This window comes from Rhinoraja longicauda, chromosome 5, assembly GCF_053455715.1.
Source record: "Rhinoraja longicauda isolate Sanriku21f chromosome 5, sRhiLon1.1, whole genome shotgun sequence".
Classification (NCBI taxonomy): domain Eukaryota; kingdom Metazoa; phylum Chordata; class Chondrichthyes; order Rajiformes; family Arhynchobatidae; genus Rhinoraja; species Rhinoraja longicauda.
Genome location: NC_135957.1, coordinates 49,006,363 through 49,022,421, shown reverse-complemented (window position 1 = coordinate 49,022,421; position 16,059 = coordinate 49,006,363). Strand labels below are relative to the sequence as shown.

Here is a 16,059-nt window from a genome sequence, read left to right as displayed (position 1 = left end):
TTTCATGCACCTTAGTTATAACAAATAACTTATTGAGTTCACATTACAAACTCCTTTCAACAATCATTATTTACGAAGATCATTATAAATCTTTACTTGCTGACGAGAGTGAAAATTGCTCTTTTCCTGTTTTGGCTTGCTACCAGTTTTTGATTGATTACCTCATGCCAAGCACCGTTGAACATTTTACTGCATTGAAGATGCTATGTGAATGCATTTTTTAATTATTCGCTCAATAAGGCCTATTCCATATGTTCCAAAACGAGCCACAATATCTAATTAGCTAAAAATTCAAGATATGTTTTCATTCTGTTTCTTGACTTTGGGCAATTTACCTCCTTGTCCTCTCTGTAGCCCCTGCCAAAGTCACCCACACAATTCTCCAATAACACTTTGTTTGCCAAGACCGAGAAATTTCCCTCGATCTTTTGTACTCTTATGCAGAAATTCTAGCTGGAACATCCCAGCAGTCGCCTCTCCTCTGCCTCAGTACATGACTGCCAGCATTATCCAAGGATGATTTTTGGTGACTTTATTCCTTACATGTCTTGATGATACTGTTAGGTATGTTCAAGTAGAAACAGTCTAACCCTAGATTCATAACCATTCATTTATCTTTGCTGACATTTTTCTTTAATGCATGTGAATTCCTCCTCCTCACATGAATCTTCAGTCTTCTCAATATCCTAATATTATTGGGACCTCATCCTTGCAAAACATTTCCTGCACTAGAGAAGAAAAACATTTAATAGATATTCTCAGGGCCTTACTGCCATAACTTCCTCATCAACTAATAGGAATAGTTGACCATTTAAAATGAAGAAGGAACATCCAGGAAACCAGTGACCAATTCCAAAATAGGTGAGCACAAGTTAAAATCAAGGAGTGCAGAACCTCACAAACATTCCATTAGGCACCTTCAGAACCACTTGTTGCAGAGTCTGCAAATCATGAAGATGTTGTCACCCATCTCAGAACCCACAGATCTGTAGGGCAAATAACTCATCCCCAATCCCGAGGGACTGTTCAAGAAAAGCTGTTTTCTTCTGTTCTGAAATTTTGTAGGTAAATTGGCTTCTGTAAAAACTGCCACTAGATGAGAAAGTGGTATAATATAGAACTAGTGCAAATGGATGATGGATGATCGGCGTGGACTCGGTGGCAGACGGCCCTGTTTACACGCTGTCTCTCTAAACTGAGCTAAACTAAATGAGTAGATATTTAGTAAACATTCTTTGTGGACAATATGCTTTGCTGTTGCTGTACCTTACCTGTCTTTTCACTAATTCCTTGTCCTTTTCTTAAATGTTTTTTTCCAGTTCTCGTATTAACGATAAATGCATCAACTAAGAAGTATCCATTTGGTCTTTTAGGATTTTATATTTACTTTGGGTATCATTCTTGATGAGCTTGCATTATATTTTATATCGCATGTTAGAAATTCCTACCACTTCCTCGCACATTTATGCACTCAGCAATAAGTACAGAACCTTTGTTTATGGTCAATTTTCCTCCAAATGTGATGATAAATTCAGTCATGATATGTTCATTAACTCCAGGACGTCCCTTGTTTATCAAATTGCTTATTGTTTTGGTTTGTTGGCCAACTAAGTTGAATGCGTCCTCTGACAGCTTTCATTAGGAAAACTCTATGGACTTGGTATCTATAGACCAGTGAGCCTCACATCAATGGTAGGCACGTTACTGGAGAGGATTTCTGAGGGATAAGGTGATCTGATTATGGATAGTCAGCGTGGTTTTGTACACGGGAGTTTATATTTTATGAATCTGAGTTTTTTGAAGAAGTAACCAGAAAAGATGATGATGGCAAAGCAGCAAATGCCTTGGTGAAATGACTTCACCAAGACATTTGATATGGTTCTGTATAGTAGGTGCTCTAGAAGGCTACCCAGAAGGGATCCATGGAGAACTAGCTATCCCAATAGAGAATTGGCTTCATGGATAGAAGCAGAGGGTGATGATGGTAGGTAGACACAAAATGCTGGAGTAACTCAGCGGGACAGGTGCCTGTCCCGCTGAGGTACTCCAGCATTTTGTGTCTACCTTTGATTTAAACCAGCATCTGCAGTTCTTTCCTACATGTGATGGTGGTAGGTCATTTTTTAGACTGGAGGCCCCTGATTAGTGGTGTGCCTCAGGATCAGTGCTCGTCCCATTGCCATTTGGTTTATATCAACGATTTGGATGAGAATGTGCAAAGCATGATTAGTAAGTTTGCAGATGACACGAAAGTGGGTGGTAGCAAAGATGGTTATGAAAAATGATAGTAGGATCCTGATCAGCTGGGCAAGTGAGCTGAGGAATGGTTAATGGGGCTTAATGCAGATATGTTTGCGGTGTTATATTTTGGGAAGTCAAGCCAGGGCATTACCTTCACAGTGAATGGCAGGACTCCTGGGAGTTGTAGAGCAGAGGGATTCATGCAATAATTAAATATTGGTGCAGCACGAAAATCCATTAAACGGATAAAAACACCTTTTTTAGGCCAGGAAATACTAAAAACTATTTGTTTAAAATGATCATTTCTTCGCATGTCGATTCTGATGGCAAGGCAGGCATTATTTAACTGTATGGTCTGGATTTCCCCAATGTCTTCTTGGCTTGTTGCAATATTCTGAATGTCATGTAGCCCATCCATTGTGTGACCAGTGTCGCAAAAGTAAAATTTGCAGATGGAACCAAACCAATTGACATCTTTTCAATTTTGCTTTGTGAAAATATAAGCATTCATGTTTGCATCAAATTATCTAAAATAATTATTCAGAAAATGATGAAGCATTGAAAAATAACAATTCTAATTTTATTAAATGCATCCTTATGAGGTAAATCATAATATAGTAAACGTCACCATTGAATCCTCTGCTGTGCTTATTTAATATTGTCAGTATTTACCTTCAGAAATAACTTCTCCAAAAGCAAATGCTCCACTTAGGTATAGGTTTAGTGGTAGAGTCAGGAAATCAGTTGTAAAGAAAATAAATAATAATTTACAAGAGAAATACTCATTGAGTTGTATAATGCCCCTCAAAATATAAGAATACAATAAAGTGAAAATTTCATAGAGGACCAAATAACATGCTGTTGAAGACTGAAAAAATGCATGCAGTTCCCTCTGTAATGAACTTTAATGACCTACAGGGTGCGCTGACCTCCATTGCCTTGATTCCATGCAACCTATGGAAAGAAAACGTCAAGGTTATATTCATGAACTGATTCAGACTGAGGAGCGGTACATGGAAGATTTGCAACTGGTTTTAGAGGTAAGGATTAAACATCTTTTGCTCAGCTTTCATAAAATCTAGGAGAGACACCATTACCAGATAATCTAATGCTTTGATGTATTACACCATCTCTTCAGCTCTATTGTTACTGTGTCCCTATATGTCAGTGATGACTGATTCAACCATAGTGCTGTGAGACCATATCAGATATACTACATTTTGGGGTAATGAAGGCCTTAGAAAGTTAGCTCCCCAGTGGCCACATCAACCTCATCGGGAAAATCATGAAGCAACCACTGGTGGCTGGTTTAGCAGCATCCGTGCAAAGTGAACCAGGGTTAACATTTCAAGTGCGGGATACCATGTCAGAATTGGGAAAATCTTAAATTAATCAAAAATTATCATTTCCATTCTTCCCAGTTCTCACAAGAGGTCTTGTAATTGAAAAAAAATGATTTCTCGTTCCACAGATTTATTTCAGATTTGCAGCAAGAGCAGTTTTGTTTTTTTTTCACTGCTGGTTGATGGTGATGGAAAGTCAAATGGCAGGATTGCTAATGATCAAAGATTTCCAAAGCAACTAAACAGAGAAATTAATTTGAAGTCTTAATATCCTAGATCATAGATGTAGAACAGTGCAACACAGGAACAGGCCCTGTGACCCACAATATCTGTGCCATCCATGATGCAAAATTAAACTAACCCCATCTGCCTGCACATGATCTATACCCCTTTATTCACAGCCTGTTCATTTCCCCATCTAAATGTCTTTTAAATGTTGCCATTATATCTGCTTCCATCTCGAACGACCCCCCTCCGGCAAAGCATTCCAGTCAACCACTGTTATTTCTTTAAATAACTTGCTCTGCATGTCTCCTTTAAACTTGCCCTCTCTCATCTTAAAACTATGCCCTCTGACTGTCCACTGATCCTCAGTCTGGGGTGGCAGCTGGTAGAACGGCATCCTCACAGCGGCAGAGACCTGGGTTCAATCCTGACCTCGGGTGCTGTCTATGCAGAGTTTACTTATTCGCCCTGTGACTGGGCATGTTTCCACCAACATTGCAGAGATATGCAGGTGTTTCTGAGTATTCCAGTTTCCTCCAACATTGCAGAGATGTGCAGGTTTACAGATTAAGTGGCCTCTGTAAATTGCCCATAATGTACAGGGAGTGGATGAGAAAGTGGAATAACAGAATTTGTGTGAATAGGTGATCAATAGCCGGCATGGACTCAGTGGGTCAAAGGGCCTGTTTCCATGCCAAGCTAAACTAAACAATCCTATCTATGCCTCATAATTTTTATATCTTCTACCCGATTTCCCCTCAGCCTCCAATGCTCGAGAGAAAATAATCCAAGTTTGTCCAATCTCCCTTTATAGCTAACTAGACCAAGTGGACCCGTTGGGCCCAAACCCCTTCTGCATTGGTCCAGCACCCACTCCCCCCTCCCCCCCCCCCCCCATTCACCCACTCCCCCACTCCATCCACCCACTCCATCCCCCCTCCTCCCCTAACCCACTCCACCCCCCCTCAACCCCCCAAACCTCTCCTGTATTGGTCAAGCACCCTCCCTTCCCCCCCACCCACTCACCCACTCCATCCCCCCTCAACCCTCCTATCTCCCTCTCCTCACCCACCACCCTTCCTCAACCCCCCAAACCTCTCCTGCATTGGTCCAGCACCCTCCCCTCCCCCACTTCCCCCCCACTCACTCACTCCACCCCCCCTCAACCCCCCCTACTCCCCTCCTCACCCATTCCATCCCCCTCGAATCCCCTCCCCCGTCACCCACTCCATCCCCCCTCAACCCCCCTTATCCCCCCCACTCCCCTCTCCCTACACACTCAACCACTCAATCCCCCCCTCCTCCCCTCCCCCCCACTCACCCACTTCAACCCCCCTCTTCCAACCCACTCCATCCCCCCTTCCTCCCCACCCTCACCCACTCATCCCCTTGAATCTCCCCCCCCCCACTCATCCACTCCAACCCCCCTCCCTAACACACTCACCCACTCCATCCTCCCCCACGCACTCTCTAAGTCAGGGAGCATCTGTAATAGATCGACAGGCCCCAAATGCGCACGTGCGGACTGACGTCGAAAACACAGCTCGACCTCCTGGCGAGGGGGGAGAGCGGGTGAGGGAAGGGCGACGGTCCTCCCGGCGGTGGGGGGGGCGCATTTATTAAAGTTAGACCTCCCTCATTGGCCACCCGTCACTCTGGCGGGTCCCACCCCCGGCAGTCATCGTTGGCCCCCCCTTATTGGCCGTCACTCAGGCGGGTCCCATTATGACGTCATATGCTGAACGTGGCCAGCATCAGCAACAGGTAATTTTAAAACTTTAAAATCTCTCTAACTTTAAAAATATAAGACCAATTTGAATGAAACTTGGATGAAGGTATCCCCAGGACAAAGGTGAGTAAGGTGGTCCTAAAATTGTCGCGCTATCGTGTGACGGGGGCACAAAAATAAGGTTACATCACAGGCATGAGCAAACAAATAAACAAACAGAGAGGTTTAGTAATTTTTATATATTTTTTATATATATATAGATGATCCAGCCAACATCCTGGTGAACCTATGTAGGAAGGAACTGTAGATGCTGGTTATTTCTCTAACTTCAAGTAACCCCTACATTCCCCCTCTCTGCATCCCTTCTCCACCCAGATCATACCAGGTTCTCGTTCCCACCTAGCAAACAGCTAACAACGGCCTGTTCCTTTATCATTGTTACTTTTTTACATATCTTTCATTCATTTGTTCCATATCTTTCTACATCATCGACTATATCTCTCATTTCCCTATCATCTGACTAGTCTGAAGAAGGGTCTCGATTAGAAATGTCACCCATTTCTTCTCTCCAGAGATGCTGCCTGTCCCTACTCCAGCATTTTGTGTCTATCCTGGTGAACCATCTACACCATCTCCAAAGCCTCCACATCCATCATATGATGGACAAACAAACTGCACACAATACTCCAAATGAAACCTAACTAAAATTATATACAGCTGTAACATCCTTCCCAACCTTTCTGCTCAACACCCCAACCGATGGAGGCAAGCATGCGGCATCCTGTAATATATATTTCCAAGCACCATAGACAAATAAATTCAATTGTGATGTCTTGAAATAATCTTTTGGAAGCGGGACAAATGAGGGAAGAGGGATTTGGTTTTATGGAAGGCATGAACAAATGCAGGATAGAATAACAAATTTTACGGGTAAAACTCTTTAATGGGTTGAGCTGTGACCTTTGCATATTTTGTGTTTTAGGTTTTTGAGAAACAGATGGCTGAATCCAAACTCATGACAGAAACGGAGCTGCGAACCATTTTTGTGAACTGGAAGGAGCTCATCATGTCGAACACCAAGCTCTTCAGGTAAGTGTGTGTGTGTGTGTGTGTGTGTGTGTGTGTGTGTGTGTGTGTGTGTGTGTGTGTGTGTATGTCTGTCAGTCTTTGTTGGGATTAGTAACAAAATGCTGGAGTAACTCAGCGGGACAGGCAGCGTCTCGGGATAGAAGGAATGGGTGACATTTCAGGTCGAGACCCTTCTTCAGACTTGTTGGGATTCTGTGCCTTGTTACTGTGGTATTCTTCCTGCTATGATTACCAGCACTTTACCATTTACAAGCTCAATGGCCAGTGACCAGCATTTAGATTGTTAACACAGCAAAATCTCTAAGGTGGGGACAAACAAAAACAATACTTTCATCACATCCAACAGGTGATGATAAGAGAGACGAGAAGATCCAGAGGCTCTGTCAACACCTGGGGAGGCTGCGGCCCATCCCCAGCGATGGCTCACATTCAATGTGCCGGTCAGAGTGCAGCCCTGAGCTCCACATTTCCAAGAGAGTTCATCTCCTGACACTTAAAATTGAATGTAATTTGCCATGACTAAATTTTATCAAGTGCAAATGTTTTATTATCCATGGTTTTAGAGCTCTGCGTGTGAGGAAGAAGACTGGTGGGGAGAAAATGCCAGTCCAGATGATTGGAGACATCGTGGCAACAGAACTGTCGCACATGCAGGCTTACATTCGGTTTTGTAGTTGCCAGTTAAATGGAGCAGCTATACTCCAGCAGAAAACTGACGAAGAACCAGAATTTAAAGATTATCTTAAGGTAGGAAGGCTGGATATTTTGCTTGATCTCAAAGAAAGATCTTAAGTAATTTTGACAATGAGCTTTGAAAGTCTGTTCTTTTTCCTGTATAAATCATCCAATGTTAAAAGTTAAATGGTGGTCAAGCAGAGAATATCAGTCTTGGGAGAATAGACTTCCCTTGTTGCTCAAAATATATATTAATTTAAATCTAATTTTGATATTTGTTGCAATTGTTTGCCCTCCTGTTTGGGGAGTTTAATAGTAAAAGAAAGGTCTTCAATTAAATTATAATTATATCTCTTCTCTTTATCCGACCAGATGAGTGGTACATTTTTAAGGTATTTGTTTAGATTTCCAGCCTCCTTCAAGCCCCAGATCAGTAGAATCTCCTAAAATTGATTTAGTAGAGTCTTGTCTACCAAATTGACTCCCAATTTCAGTCTGAAGGGACGGACCTTATTTTTCTGATATTGCCTTTAGAAATCAAGATGTTTCTTTGATAGAAGATAGCGGACCATTATAGCATGATCAGAACCAGAAAGGTGAGAGAACAAGTGTATTTTAAGTTCCATGGAGAGAATTGTGGGAATATCTGTGACCAAAGTTGCCAAGGAAACAATTAGAGTCATAGAATTGAACAGCACAGACATAGCCCTATCGGACCATCTTGTCCCATTTGCATGCATTTGGCCTGTAGTCCTCTGACCCCATCCTATCCATGTATCTATCCAAATGTATTTTAAAAGTTGTAATTGTATCCACTTCTATAAACTTCTGGCAACTCATTCCAGATACGAACTCCCCTCTGAATCAAAAAGACCCTAAAGAACCTCTTCAATCTTTCTGCTCTCACCTTAAGCCTACACTCTCTAATGTTAGAATCCTGTACCTTGGGGAAACAACTGTGCATTCACTTTATCCATGCCCTTCATAATCGTGTAAATCTGAATAAAGTCACCCCTCAGCCTCCTATACTTCAAAGAAAAATGTCAGCCTATCCAACCTCTCCATATATCTCAAGTCCACAAACCTAGCTAACTTCCTGGTGAATCTCCTCTGCATCCCTTATTAATTTATTTTAAAAGGGCGGATGGAGATAGAATTGAAACAAATTGTAAAACATAAAGTTACAACCACAAGAGTGGGAGCTCAGGGACATCTTTACAGGCTGAAAGAAAGTTGACATTCAATTGGATTACAGCTTTGTAGAACACCTCCCATACACCACTCCCGAATCAGGTTTTAGTTCAGTAAACCTTCTGAGTTGCTTCTAATGCATTAACATTCTCCTTTAAAAATTAAGATTATACTGTACAATGTACTAGAGATGTGCTGATGCACTGTATAATGGAATCATAACCTCCCCACTTTTGTATTCAATTCACTACCAATAAACAGTAAAGTTTTGTTAGTTGTTTCTAATTACCTGCTGCTGTGAATCACTCTCCTTTTGTGAATCATACATATTTTGGACCATGATTTACCTGCGTCTCAGAGTCTGCGGTCTCATAACCTTTAGGTCACATGTTTTTCTTCATATGATGATCAAAAACCCTTAACGGCAAAATTATAAAGTAACCCTTTCGTATTAAATCAAAAAAAATATTTTTCCCTTATTGATTCTGCACCTTAAGGCAGCAGTTTGACTGCCTGACCGCGGGAGAGGAACGGAGGAGGAGACAAGACTTTTCTTGCCTTCCATCACAGTGAGGGTGTGCCTGGCAGAATCACTGTGATGGTTGTCTGTGTTAAACTTGTGTGGTTGTGTGTCTTGTGCTCTTTATTGTTTGTGACTGCGTGGGAACGACAATTTCGTTCAAATTTATTTTTGAATGACAATAAAAGCAATTTGAATTTGAATTTAGAAAACCATTACATCAGCAACCATGAATTTGATCTACAGACCATTATCGCGAGATTGATTTGCACAGTTTACATGTAGATTAAGGCTCTCCATAATTGTTATACCTGCCTTGTTACGCATGCTTCCAGTGTCCTCTGCAGCCGCTGTAGCCAACTTCTACCAATGTTTTTTTTTCAACATATAACAATCTTGATGGTACAATGGGTACTTTTTGACAAATAATTTACTTTCCAAGTTCTAGTCCAAATCATCTGTAAGCCAGGGTAGAAGTGGACTTATCAAGATTTAGCTTTCCTTTTTCATCTGGAAAACATTATGAATATAGATTATTGGTTAAAGCTATACATTTGCTGTATTAATTCTTTTCAATGGTGGTTTCACTTTATTGTCCACAGAAATTGGCTTCTGACCCTCGATGTAAAGGGATGCCGCTTTCCAGCTTCTTGCTAAAGCCGATGCAGAGAATTACACGTTATCCGCTTATTATTAAGAATGTGAGTGAAATTTTGCACTCATTACTTACACAGCGTCATAAAATGTGGCATCACTAAAATTCAGATGGAGGCCATTTGGCCCACGCGGGCTTTCTGTGGAATAATCCAGCAAGACCCATTCCCCTCTCTGTGCACTCACGATCATGCTGCCAAATTCAGCTCTAACTCCATCTACACTTTTGCTGATGACACCATTGTGGTGGGCCGGATCACGAACAATGTCAACACAGAATTCAGGAAGGTGATAGAGAAGTTAATAATGTGGTGTCAGAGCAACAACAGTTCTCTCAATGTAAGCAAAACCAGTTATTGATTTCAGGAAGTGTGGATACGTGTTTCAATCAGCATCAATGGTGCTGAACTTTAAAAAAAATCCTTGGCATTAATATTATCACCAATCTGTCATGGACCAACCATATTGATGCAACAACTAAGAAGGCACTAGTGTCTCTACTTCCTTAGAGACTGAAGAAATGTGGCATGTCACCAGTGACTCTTACAAACCTCGACAGATGTATCATAGAAAGCATAATGTTCGGTTGCATTACAGCATGGTTTGGGAATAGTTCCGCCCAAGACCCCAAGAAATTGCAGAGTTGTAGATGAAGTCCAATTCATCACACAGACCAGACTCCCCACCATTGACTCCGTCCACACTGCACATTGCCTCATAAAGCAGCCAACATAATCGGTCTTGTCCCACCCAGATCATTCCTTCTCTCTGCTCCCATCAAGTAAAAGGTTCAGGGCTTAAAGGGCACACCACCAGACTCAGGAACAGTTTCTTCACCTTTGTTATCAAGCTTCTGAATGGTCCTTTCATAAGCTAAGGTACTGTCTAACTTGCCTCTATCCCATGACAGATAGTATTGGACTTTATCTGTGGAACTGTTGAGTTATATTGCTGAGAACTATATTCTGCACTCTGTATCTTCCCCTTTCCTCTACCTATTGCACTTGAGTTTGACGTGATTGTATTTATTTATAGTATTATCTGATCTGATTGGATAGCATGCAAAACAAATCATTTCACTGTACCTCAGTCCACGTGACAATAATAAACTTAAATCTATAATACTCCCAGTCCACTTTTTCCATCCAGTCCATTTTCTTTCTGAAATTGTTGAATGGCTGAATCCCATTCAGTTTAACAGAGCTAAAACATTTTAAAAATTGCTCTATAGAAGATTTACATTATAATCATTAGTAAGCTGAATAATGAATTAACATATAAGGACATTGCACATTCATTTTGTTACAAATGAGGGTTAACTGGGCACATTCCCACTGAAGCATATTGAAACAGACTTTTTCCTAGAATTTCAGCAAAAAGTTACTTCTGAAAAAAGAAATGTTTACACTTGTAAACACCTATGGGGGCCTTATTCACAAAATGCTGGAGTAACTCAGCAGGTCAGGCAGCATCTCAGGAGAGAAGGAATGGGCGACGTTTCGGGTCGAGACCCTTCTTCAGACTGATGTCAGGGGGGCGGGACAAAGGAAGGATATAGGTGGAGACAGGAAGACAGTGGGAGATCTGGGAAGGGGGAGGGGAAGAGAGGGACAGAGGAACTATCTAAAGTTGGAGAAGTCAATGTTCATACCACTGGGCTGCAAGCTGCCCAGGCGAAATATGAGGTGCTGTTCCTCCAATTTCCGGTGGGCCTCACTATGGCACTGGAGGAGGCCCATGACAGAAAGGTCAGACTGGGAATGGGAGGGGGAGTTGAAGTGCTCAGCCACCGGGAGATCAGATTGGACCGAGCGCAGGTGTTGAGCGAAGCGATCGCCGAGCCTGCGTTTGGTTTCGCCGATGTAAATAAGTTGACATCTGGAGCAGCGGATGCAATAGATGAGGTTGGAGGAGGTGCAGGTGCTGCCTGACCTGCTGCGTTACTCCAGCATTTTGTGAATAAATACCTTCGATTTGTACCAGCATCTGCAGTTATTTTCTTACACTACCTATGGGGGCCTTGCTCTTTTAAATTTTAACCAATAAAAACTGAGGCCAATGCACATTTAGAAAGATCAGTTTTTCCTTTACTGACAAGCCTCAGTGCAGCCAAATAATGTCAAACATGAAAATTTTCATTCATTTTGCGTTAAGAATGTCACGCAAAACTTCCAAAATGCACGAATAGCTGCTGACTAATCTCATCTGTTTGTGGGAGTTGATGGTGGTCATCTTATGGAGACAGCAGTGGATTTTAATGTTAAAATGACTGTCTTCATGTGTAGTGATTCAGTTATTGCTGATATACACCTGGATTAATATCTTCAGTGCAGACTATGATACTGATTCTTATTGGTAACTTATTTTATAATAACTGCAGATTTTGGAAAACACTCCAGAGGTCCATGCAGACCATAGTCATTTAAAGTTGGCATTGGAGCGTGCGGAGGAGCTGTGTTCCCAAGTGAATGAAGGTGTACGTGAGAAGGAAAACTCCGATCGGCTGGAGTGGATTGAGTCACATGTTCAGTGTGATGGGCTTGCAGAGGTGAGGATGCATGGGATGCTTTTGCGGTCTTATTTACAAGCCAATTTGTTTAATTGTACAGTTTCCTTCATGATGGCCAGTTAAAGATTGGCGATCACTTAACATTTTCTGCACTTGGAAGACATCTAATTTATTTTTCGCATTCCTTAGGAGAATGTGAATCCAAGTGAGCACTCCACTTTGTTTTGCCTCGATGATCAGGAATAATTGTTTTTGTTTCCTTGTATTGTATCCCAAAAACTATACATTCGATTTTATTAGTTGAGTAGTTTGATAAATCATGATTCATGAATGCATTATTCTCCTCTCTAATGCTCTGGATTGATTTGTCTCCAGCAAAAATATTAAAGACATGTAAGAGTTACAAGTGTATATAACAGGTTAATATTTCAATATGAAATCTTCATCAGAACAGAGTTTTCGGAAGCTTTACATCCAAGATACAATTTTTCACTTTCCTCTCTCGCTGTTTTCCATTTCTGCCATTTTCTACCTTTATTACAAATGTTTTTAAATCCACTTGAACTGTCTAAAATTATTCTTTCATTATTTAATCATAATCTGGCCTGGAAGCCTTGGAAACATAAGAACATTGTGACATTTCACAATTTCGTTTTTTAAGTTAAGTTTGTAGGGAGGATATTGCATTTGTAATTTTAACCTCTCCGAAGTCAAACACACCATCATTGTGATCTTTAAACTGAGGCATTTATTTAGATAAATGTACACTGGCCTCAAAAAATCAACAGCAATGTATTGTTCAGTACTAAATATGGTCTATGGATATTGCCTGTGAAATTAAATTAAGAGTCAAATTAAGCATTGGACGATATTTAAAAAAATCACTGTGGCAGGTTATATTACATTTCAGCATCATTTAATGTATTAAAATTGATGTCAATAATTTGACATGAGTCTGTATATTGCACTTAACTGATGAGCTTAGCACGGATCTTAATGAGTGAGCAAAAACCTGGGCAATATTTATGGAGGGAATTCTTCCAGAGATTCTGCACTAGATCTGTAGAGGTAATACAATCTTAAAACTTAGAAGTGCAGAAACAAGGAACTGCAGATGCTAGTTTACAAAAGAGGACACAATGTGTTGAGGTGACTCAGCGGGTCAGGCAGCATTTGTGGAGAACATGGATAGGTGACATTTTGGATTTGAACCCTTCTTCAGTCTGATTGTAAGGGGAGGGAAAGAAAGCTGATGAGATGAGAGGCAGGACAAAGCCTGTCAGGTAATAGATATGGGGGATTTTTGATAGGCAGATGGTTGGAACAAAGGCCAGGGATTAAAACAGGTGAGAGACAAAAGGATTGAAGAGTTGTGAATTGTGAAGCCAGATGAAGGAATATGGGGGCAGGGGAGAAATAGGTATGAATCCAGGTGGGCACAGCAGGGGAGGGATTGGGGCAGAAAGTTGCGGGGGGGCGGGAGAGAAAGGGGAGGGAAATGGGGGAAGGATGTAGAGTTTACCTAAAATTGGGGAATTCAATGTTCATATCATTGGGTTGCAAGCTAAACAAGCAGAATATGAGGTGCTGTTCCTTCCGTTTGCATGTGGCCTCACTCTACCAATGGAGGAGTCCAAGGACAGAAAGGTCAGTGTGGGAATGGTTAGCAACCGGGAGATCCAATAGGTCTTGGCAGACTGATATCTTAAGACATGTAAGACTTAAACAGAAGTTCAGTATCTGATTCCTAAAAGTCAGATCTCGAAAGTTAAATGGACTGCTACTTTCGGCCCATGACACCTCAAATAATATTTAGTCTGTAATTCCAGCAGTAACATTCTTTGGGAAGTGCCTGTAAACAACCCTGAATATCACATCTACTGTTTTGTTTTAGCCATGATTTGTTGATTAATTATTTGTATGTATGCTTTCTTTTTAGCACATTACTTTCAACTCCATCACAAATTGCTTGGGACCACGGAAGTTGCTGCACAGTGGAAAACTTTACAAATCAAAGAGCAACAAAGAATTATATGGCTTCCTTTTTAATGATTTCCTGCTGCTCACCTACATTGCAAAACAGTCATTTATTTCATCGGGGTCTGAGAAGCTGTTCAGCTCCAAATGTAACTCGCAGTTTAAAATGTACAAAACGGTAGGTCTGGTGCAAACCGAAGGTGACATGAAAAGTGCATGGCTCAGATAGAGATGCAAATTAGAAAATAAACACTGATGCTTTTCATCCCCTTGCCCTTCATCCTGCCTCTCCTCCTCCTTCCACCATCCTTTCCCCACCCCACAATCTGCCCTTTTCTCCCTGAAGCACTCAATATCCAAGCAAGCTGGCCATCATTTAACAACAACAGCTTGCAATAGTTATGCTTTTAACCCAGTTTAACCTTTTAAGATCCCATGGCATCAATGCAGATGACCAAATGTTTGGTCAGCATAGTAGGTTTTCAGGAGAGTTAGAGAACAAGGGAGAGAATTGACATCGAAAAGCACAGTTACAAACAGTGTTGCAAATTATGCGGAATTTTTAATAAACATTGATTATATAGGTGGCATTTATTGAAAGGGTCGATGTTTAGTTTGGCGATACAGTATGGAAACAGGCCCTTTGGCCCGCTGTGTCCACACCGACCAACCATCATCCATACACTAGTTCTATCCTACATATTAGGGACAATTTACAAAAGCCAATTAACCTACAAACCTGCACGTCTTTGGAAATGTGGGTGGAAACCGGAGCACCAGGAGAAAACCCACAGGGTCACAGGGAGAACATACAAACTCTGCACATACAGCACCCATAGTCAAGATCGAACCTGGGTCTCTGGTGCTGTGAGGCAGCAGCTCTTCCATTGAGGCAGCAGCTCTCCCATCGAGGCAGCAGCTCTCCCATCACCACCATGCTGTCGATGTGTGTAATTGTAAATCTCCCAGGGGAGTAAATGAATGTTTAACAAAGGCCTGTTACATGGTGTTAATATGTGCCCCCTGTTTTATTTTACTGTTCCTGTTCAAGTGAATCATTTTGAGGGATCTTGCACATTTGGGTTCCATAGAATGAGGGCTGACTCCATGATGGGAGTGAGGGACATAGGATCCTCAAAACAGCTTTAGATTAGATTCTTAAGCCTCTTGAACAGGCACTGATCGTAAATGTGGGGCAGAGCCCATAAATTCATGTCTCATCAGGATCATTCTTGAATGTTCAGCAGTCAGGATTAATAACTACAATGTGAGAATAATAACTATTCTTCATTCCTATCTGATTCCTTCAGCCTATTTTCTTAAATGAAGTTCTTGTGAAATTGCCGACTGACCCATCAAGTGATGATCCGGTCTTTCATATTTCGCACATTGACCGGGTGTACACACTCAGAGTGGAATCCTTAAATGAGAGGTAAGTGACCTATCTGGCAAACATTGTGTCTTATATTGTTGTTGTTCGTGGATCTTAGCCAAACAGAATTTCTAGTTGACTACAGAAGTTTATAAAATCATGAGGGGCATAGATAAGTAGGATAGTCACTGTCTTTTCCCCAGGGTTGGGAAGACTACAACTAGAAGGCATGGGTGTGTTTAAGGTGTGAGGGGGAAGGACTTAAAGGAGACTTGATGGGGCTGGTTTTCCACACACAGGGTGGTGCATATATAGAACGAACTGCCAGAGGGTGTCGTATAGGTGGGCACAATTACAACATTTAAAAGATATTTGGACCTGTACATGGACAGAAATAGTTCAAAGGAATATGGGGCAAATGCAGGCAAATGGGACTAGCTCAGGAAGACACCTTGGTCAGCATGGATGAGTAGCCCAAAGGACCTATTTCCATACCATAGAACTTGGTGTCTTTATAACAGCTGAAAACCTCAT

At 41.4% G+C, this 16,059-nt stretch overlaps 1 protein-coding gene across 8 annotated transcripts in view; it reads left to right on the top strand.

The window, feature by feature from the left end:
• LOC144593628 (intersectin-2-like) overlaps positions 1-16,059 on the top strand; it is a 143,343-nt gene that overhangs the window by 112,958 nt on the left and 14,326 nt on the right. For all 8 annotated transcript variants that reach the window (XM_078399493.1, XM_078399496.1, XM_078399492.1 and 5 more), the window contains 7 exons: positions 3,160-3,281; positions 6,521-6,627; positions 7,191-7,374; positions 9,616-9,714; positions 12,048-12,215; positions 14,116-14,331; positions 15,464-15,585. In XM_078399493.1, the coding sequence (XP_078255619.1) occupies positions 3,160-3,281; positions 6,521-6,627; positions 7,191-7,374; positions 9,616-9,714; positions 12,048-12,215; positions 14,116-14,331; positions 15,464-15,585 (1,018 nt within the window). The remainder of the gene's footprint in view (positions 1-3,159; positions 3,282-6,520; positions 6,628-7,190; positions 7,375-9,615; positions 9,715-12,047; positions 12,216-14,115; positions 14,332-15,463; positions 15,586-16,059) is intronic.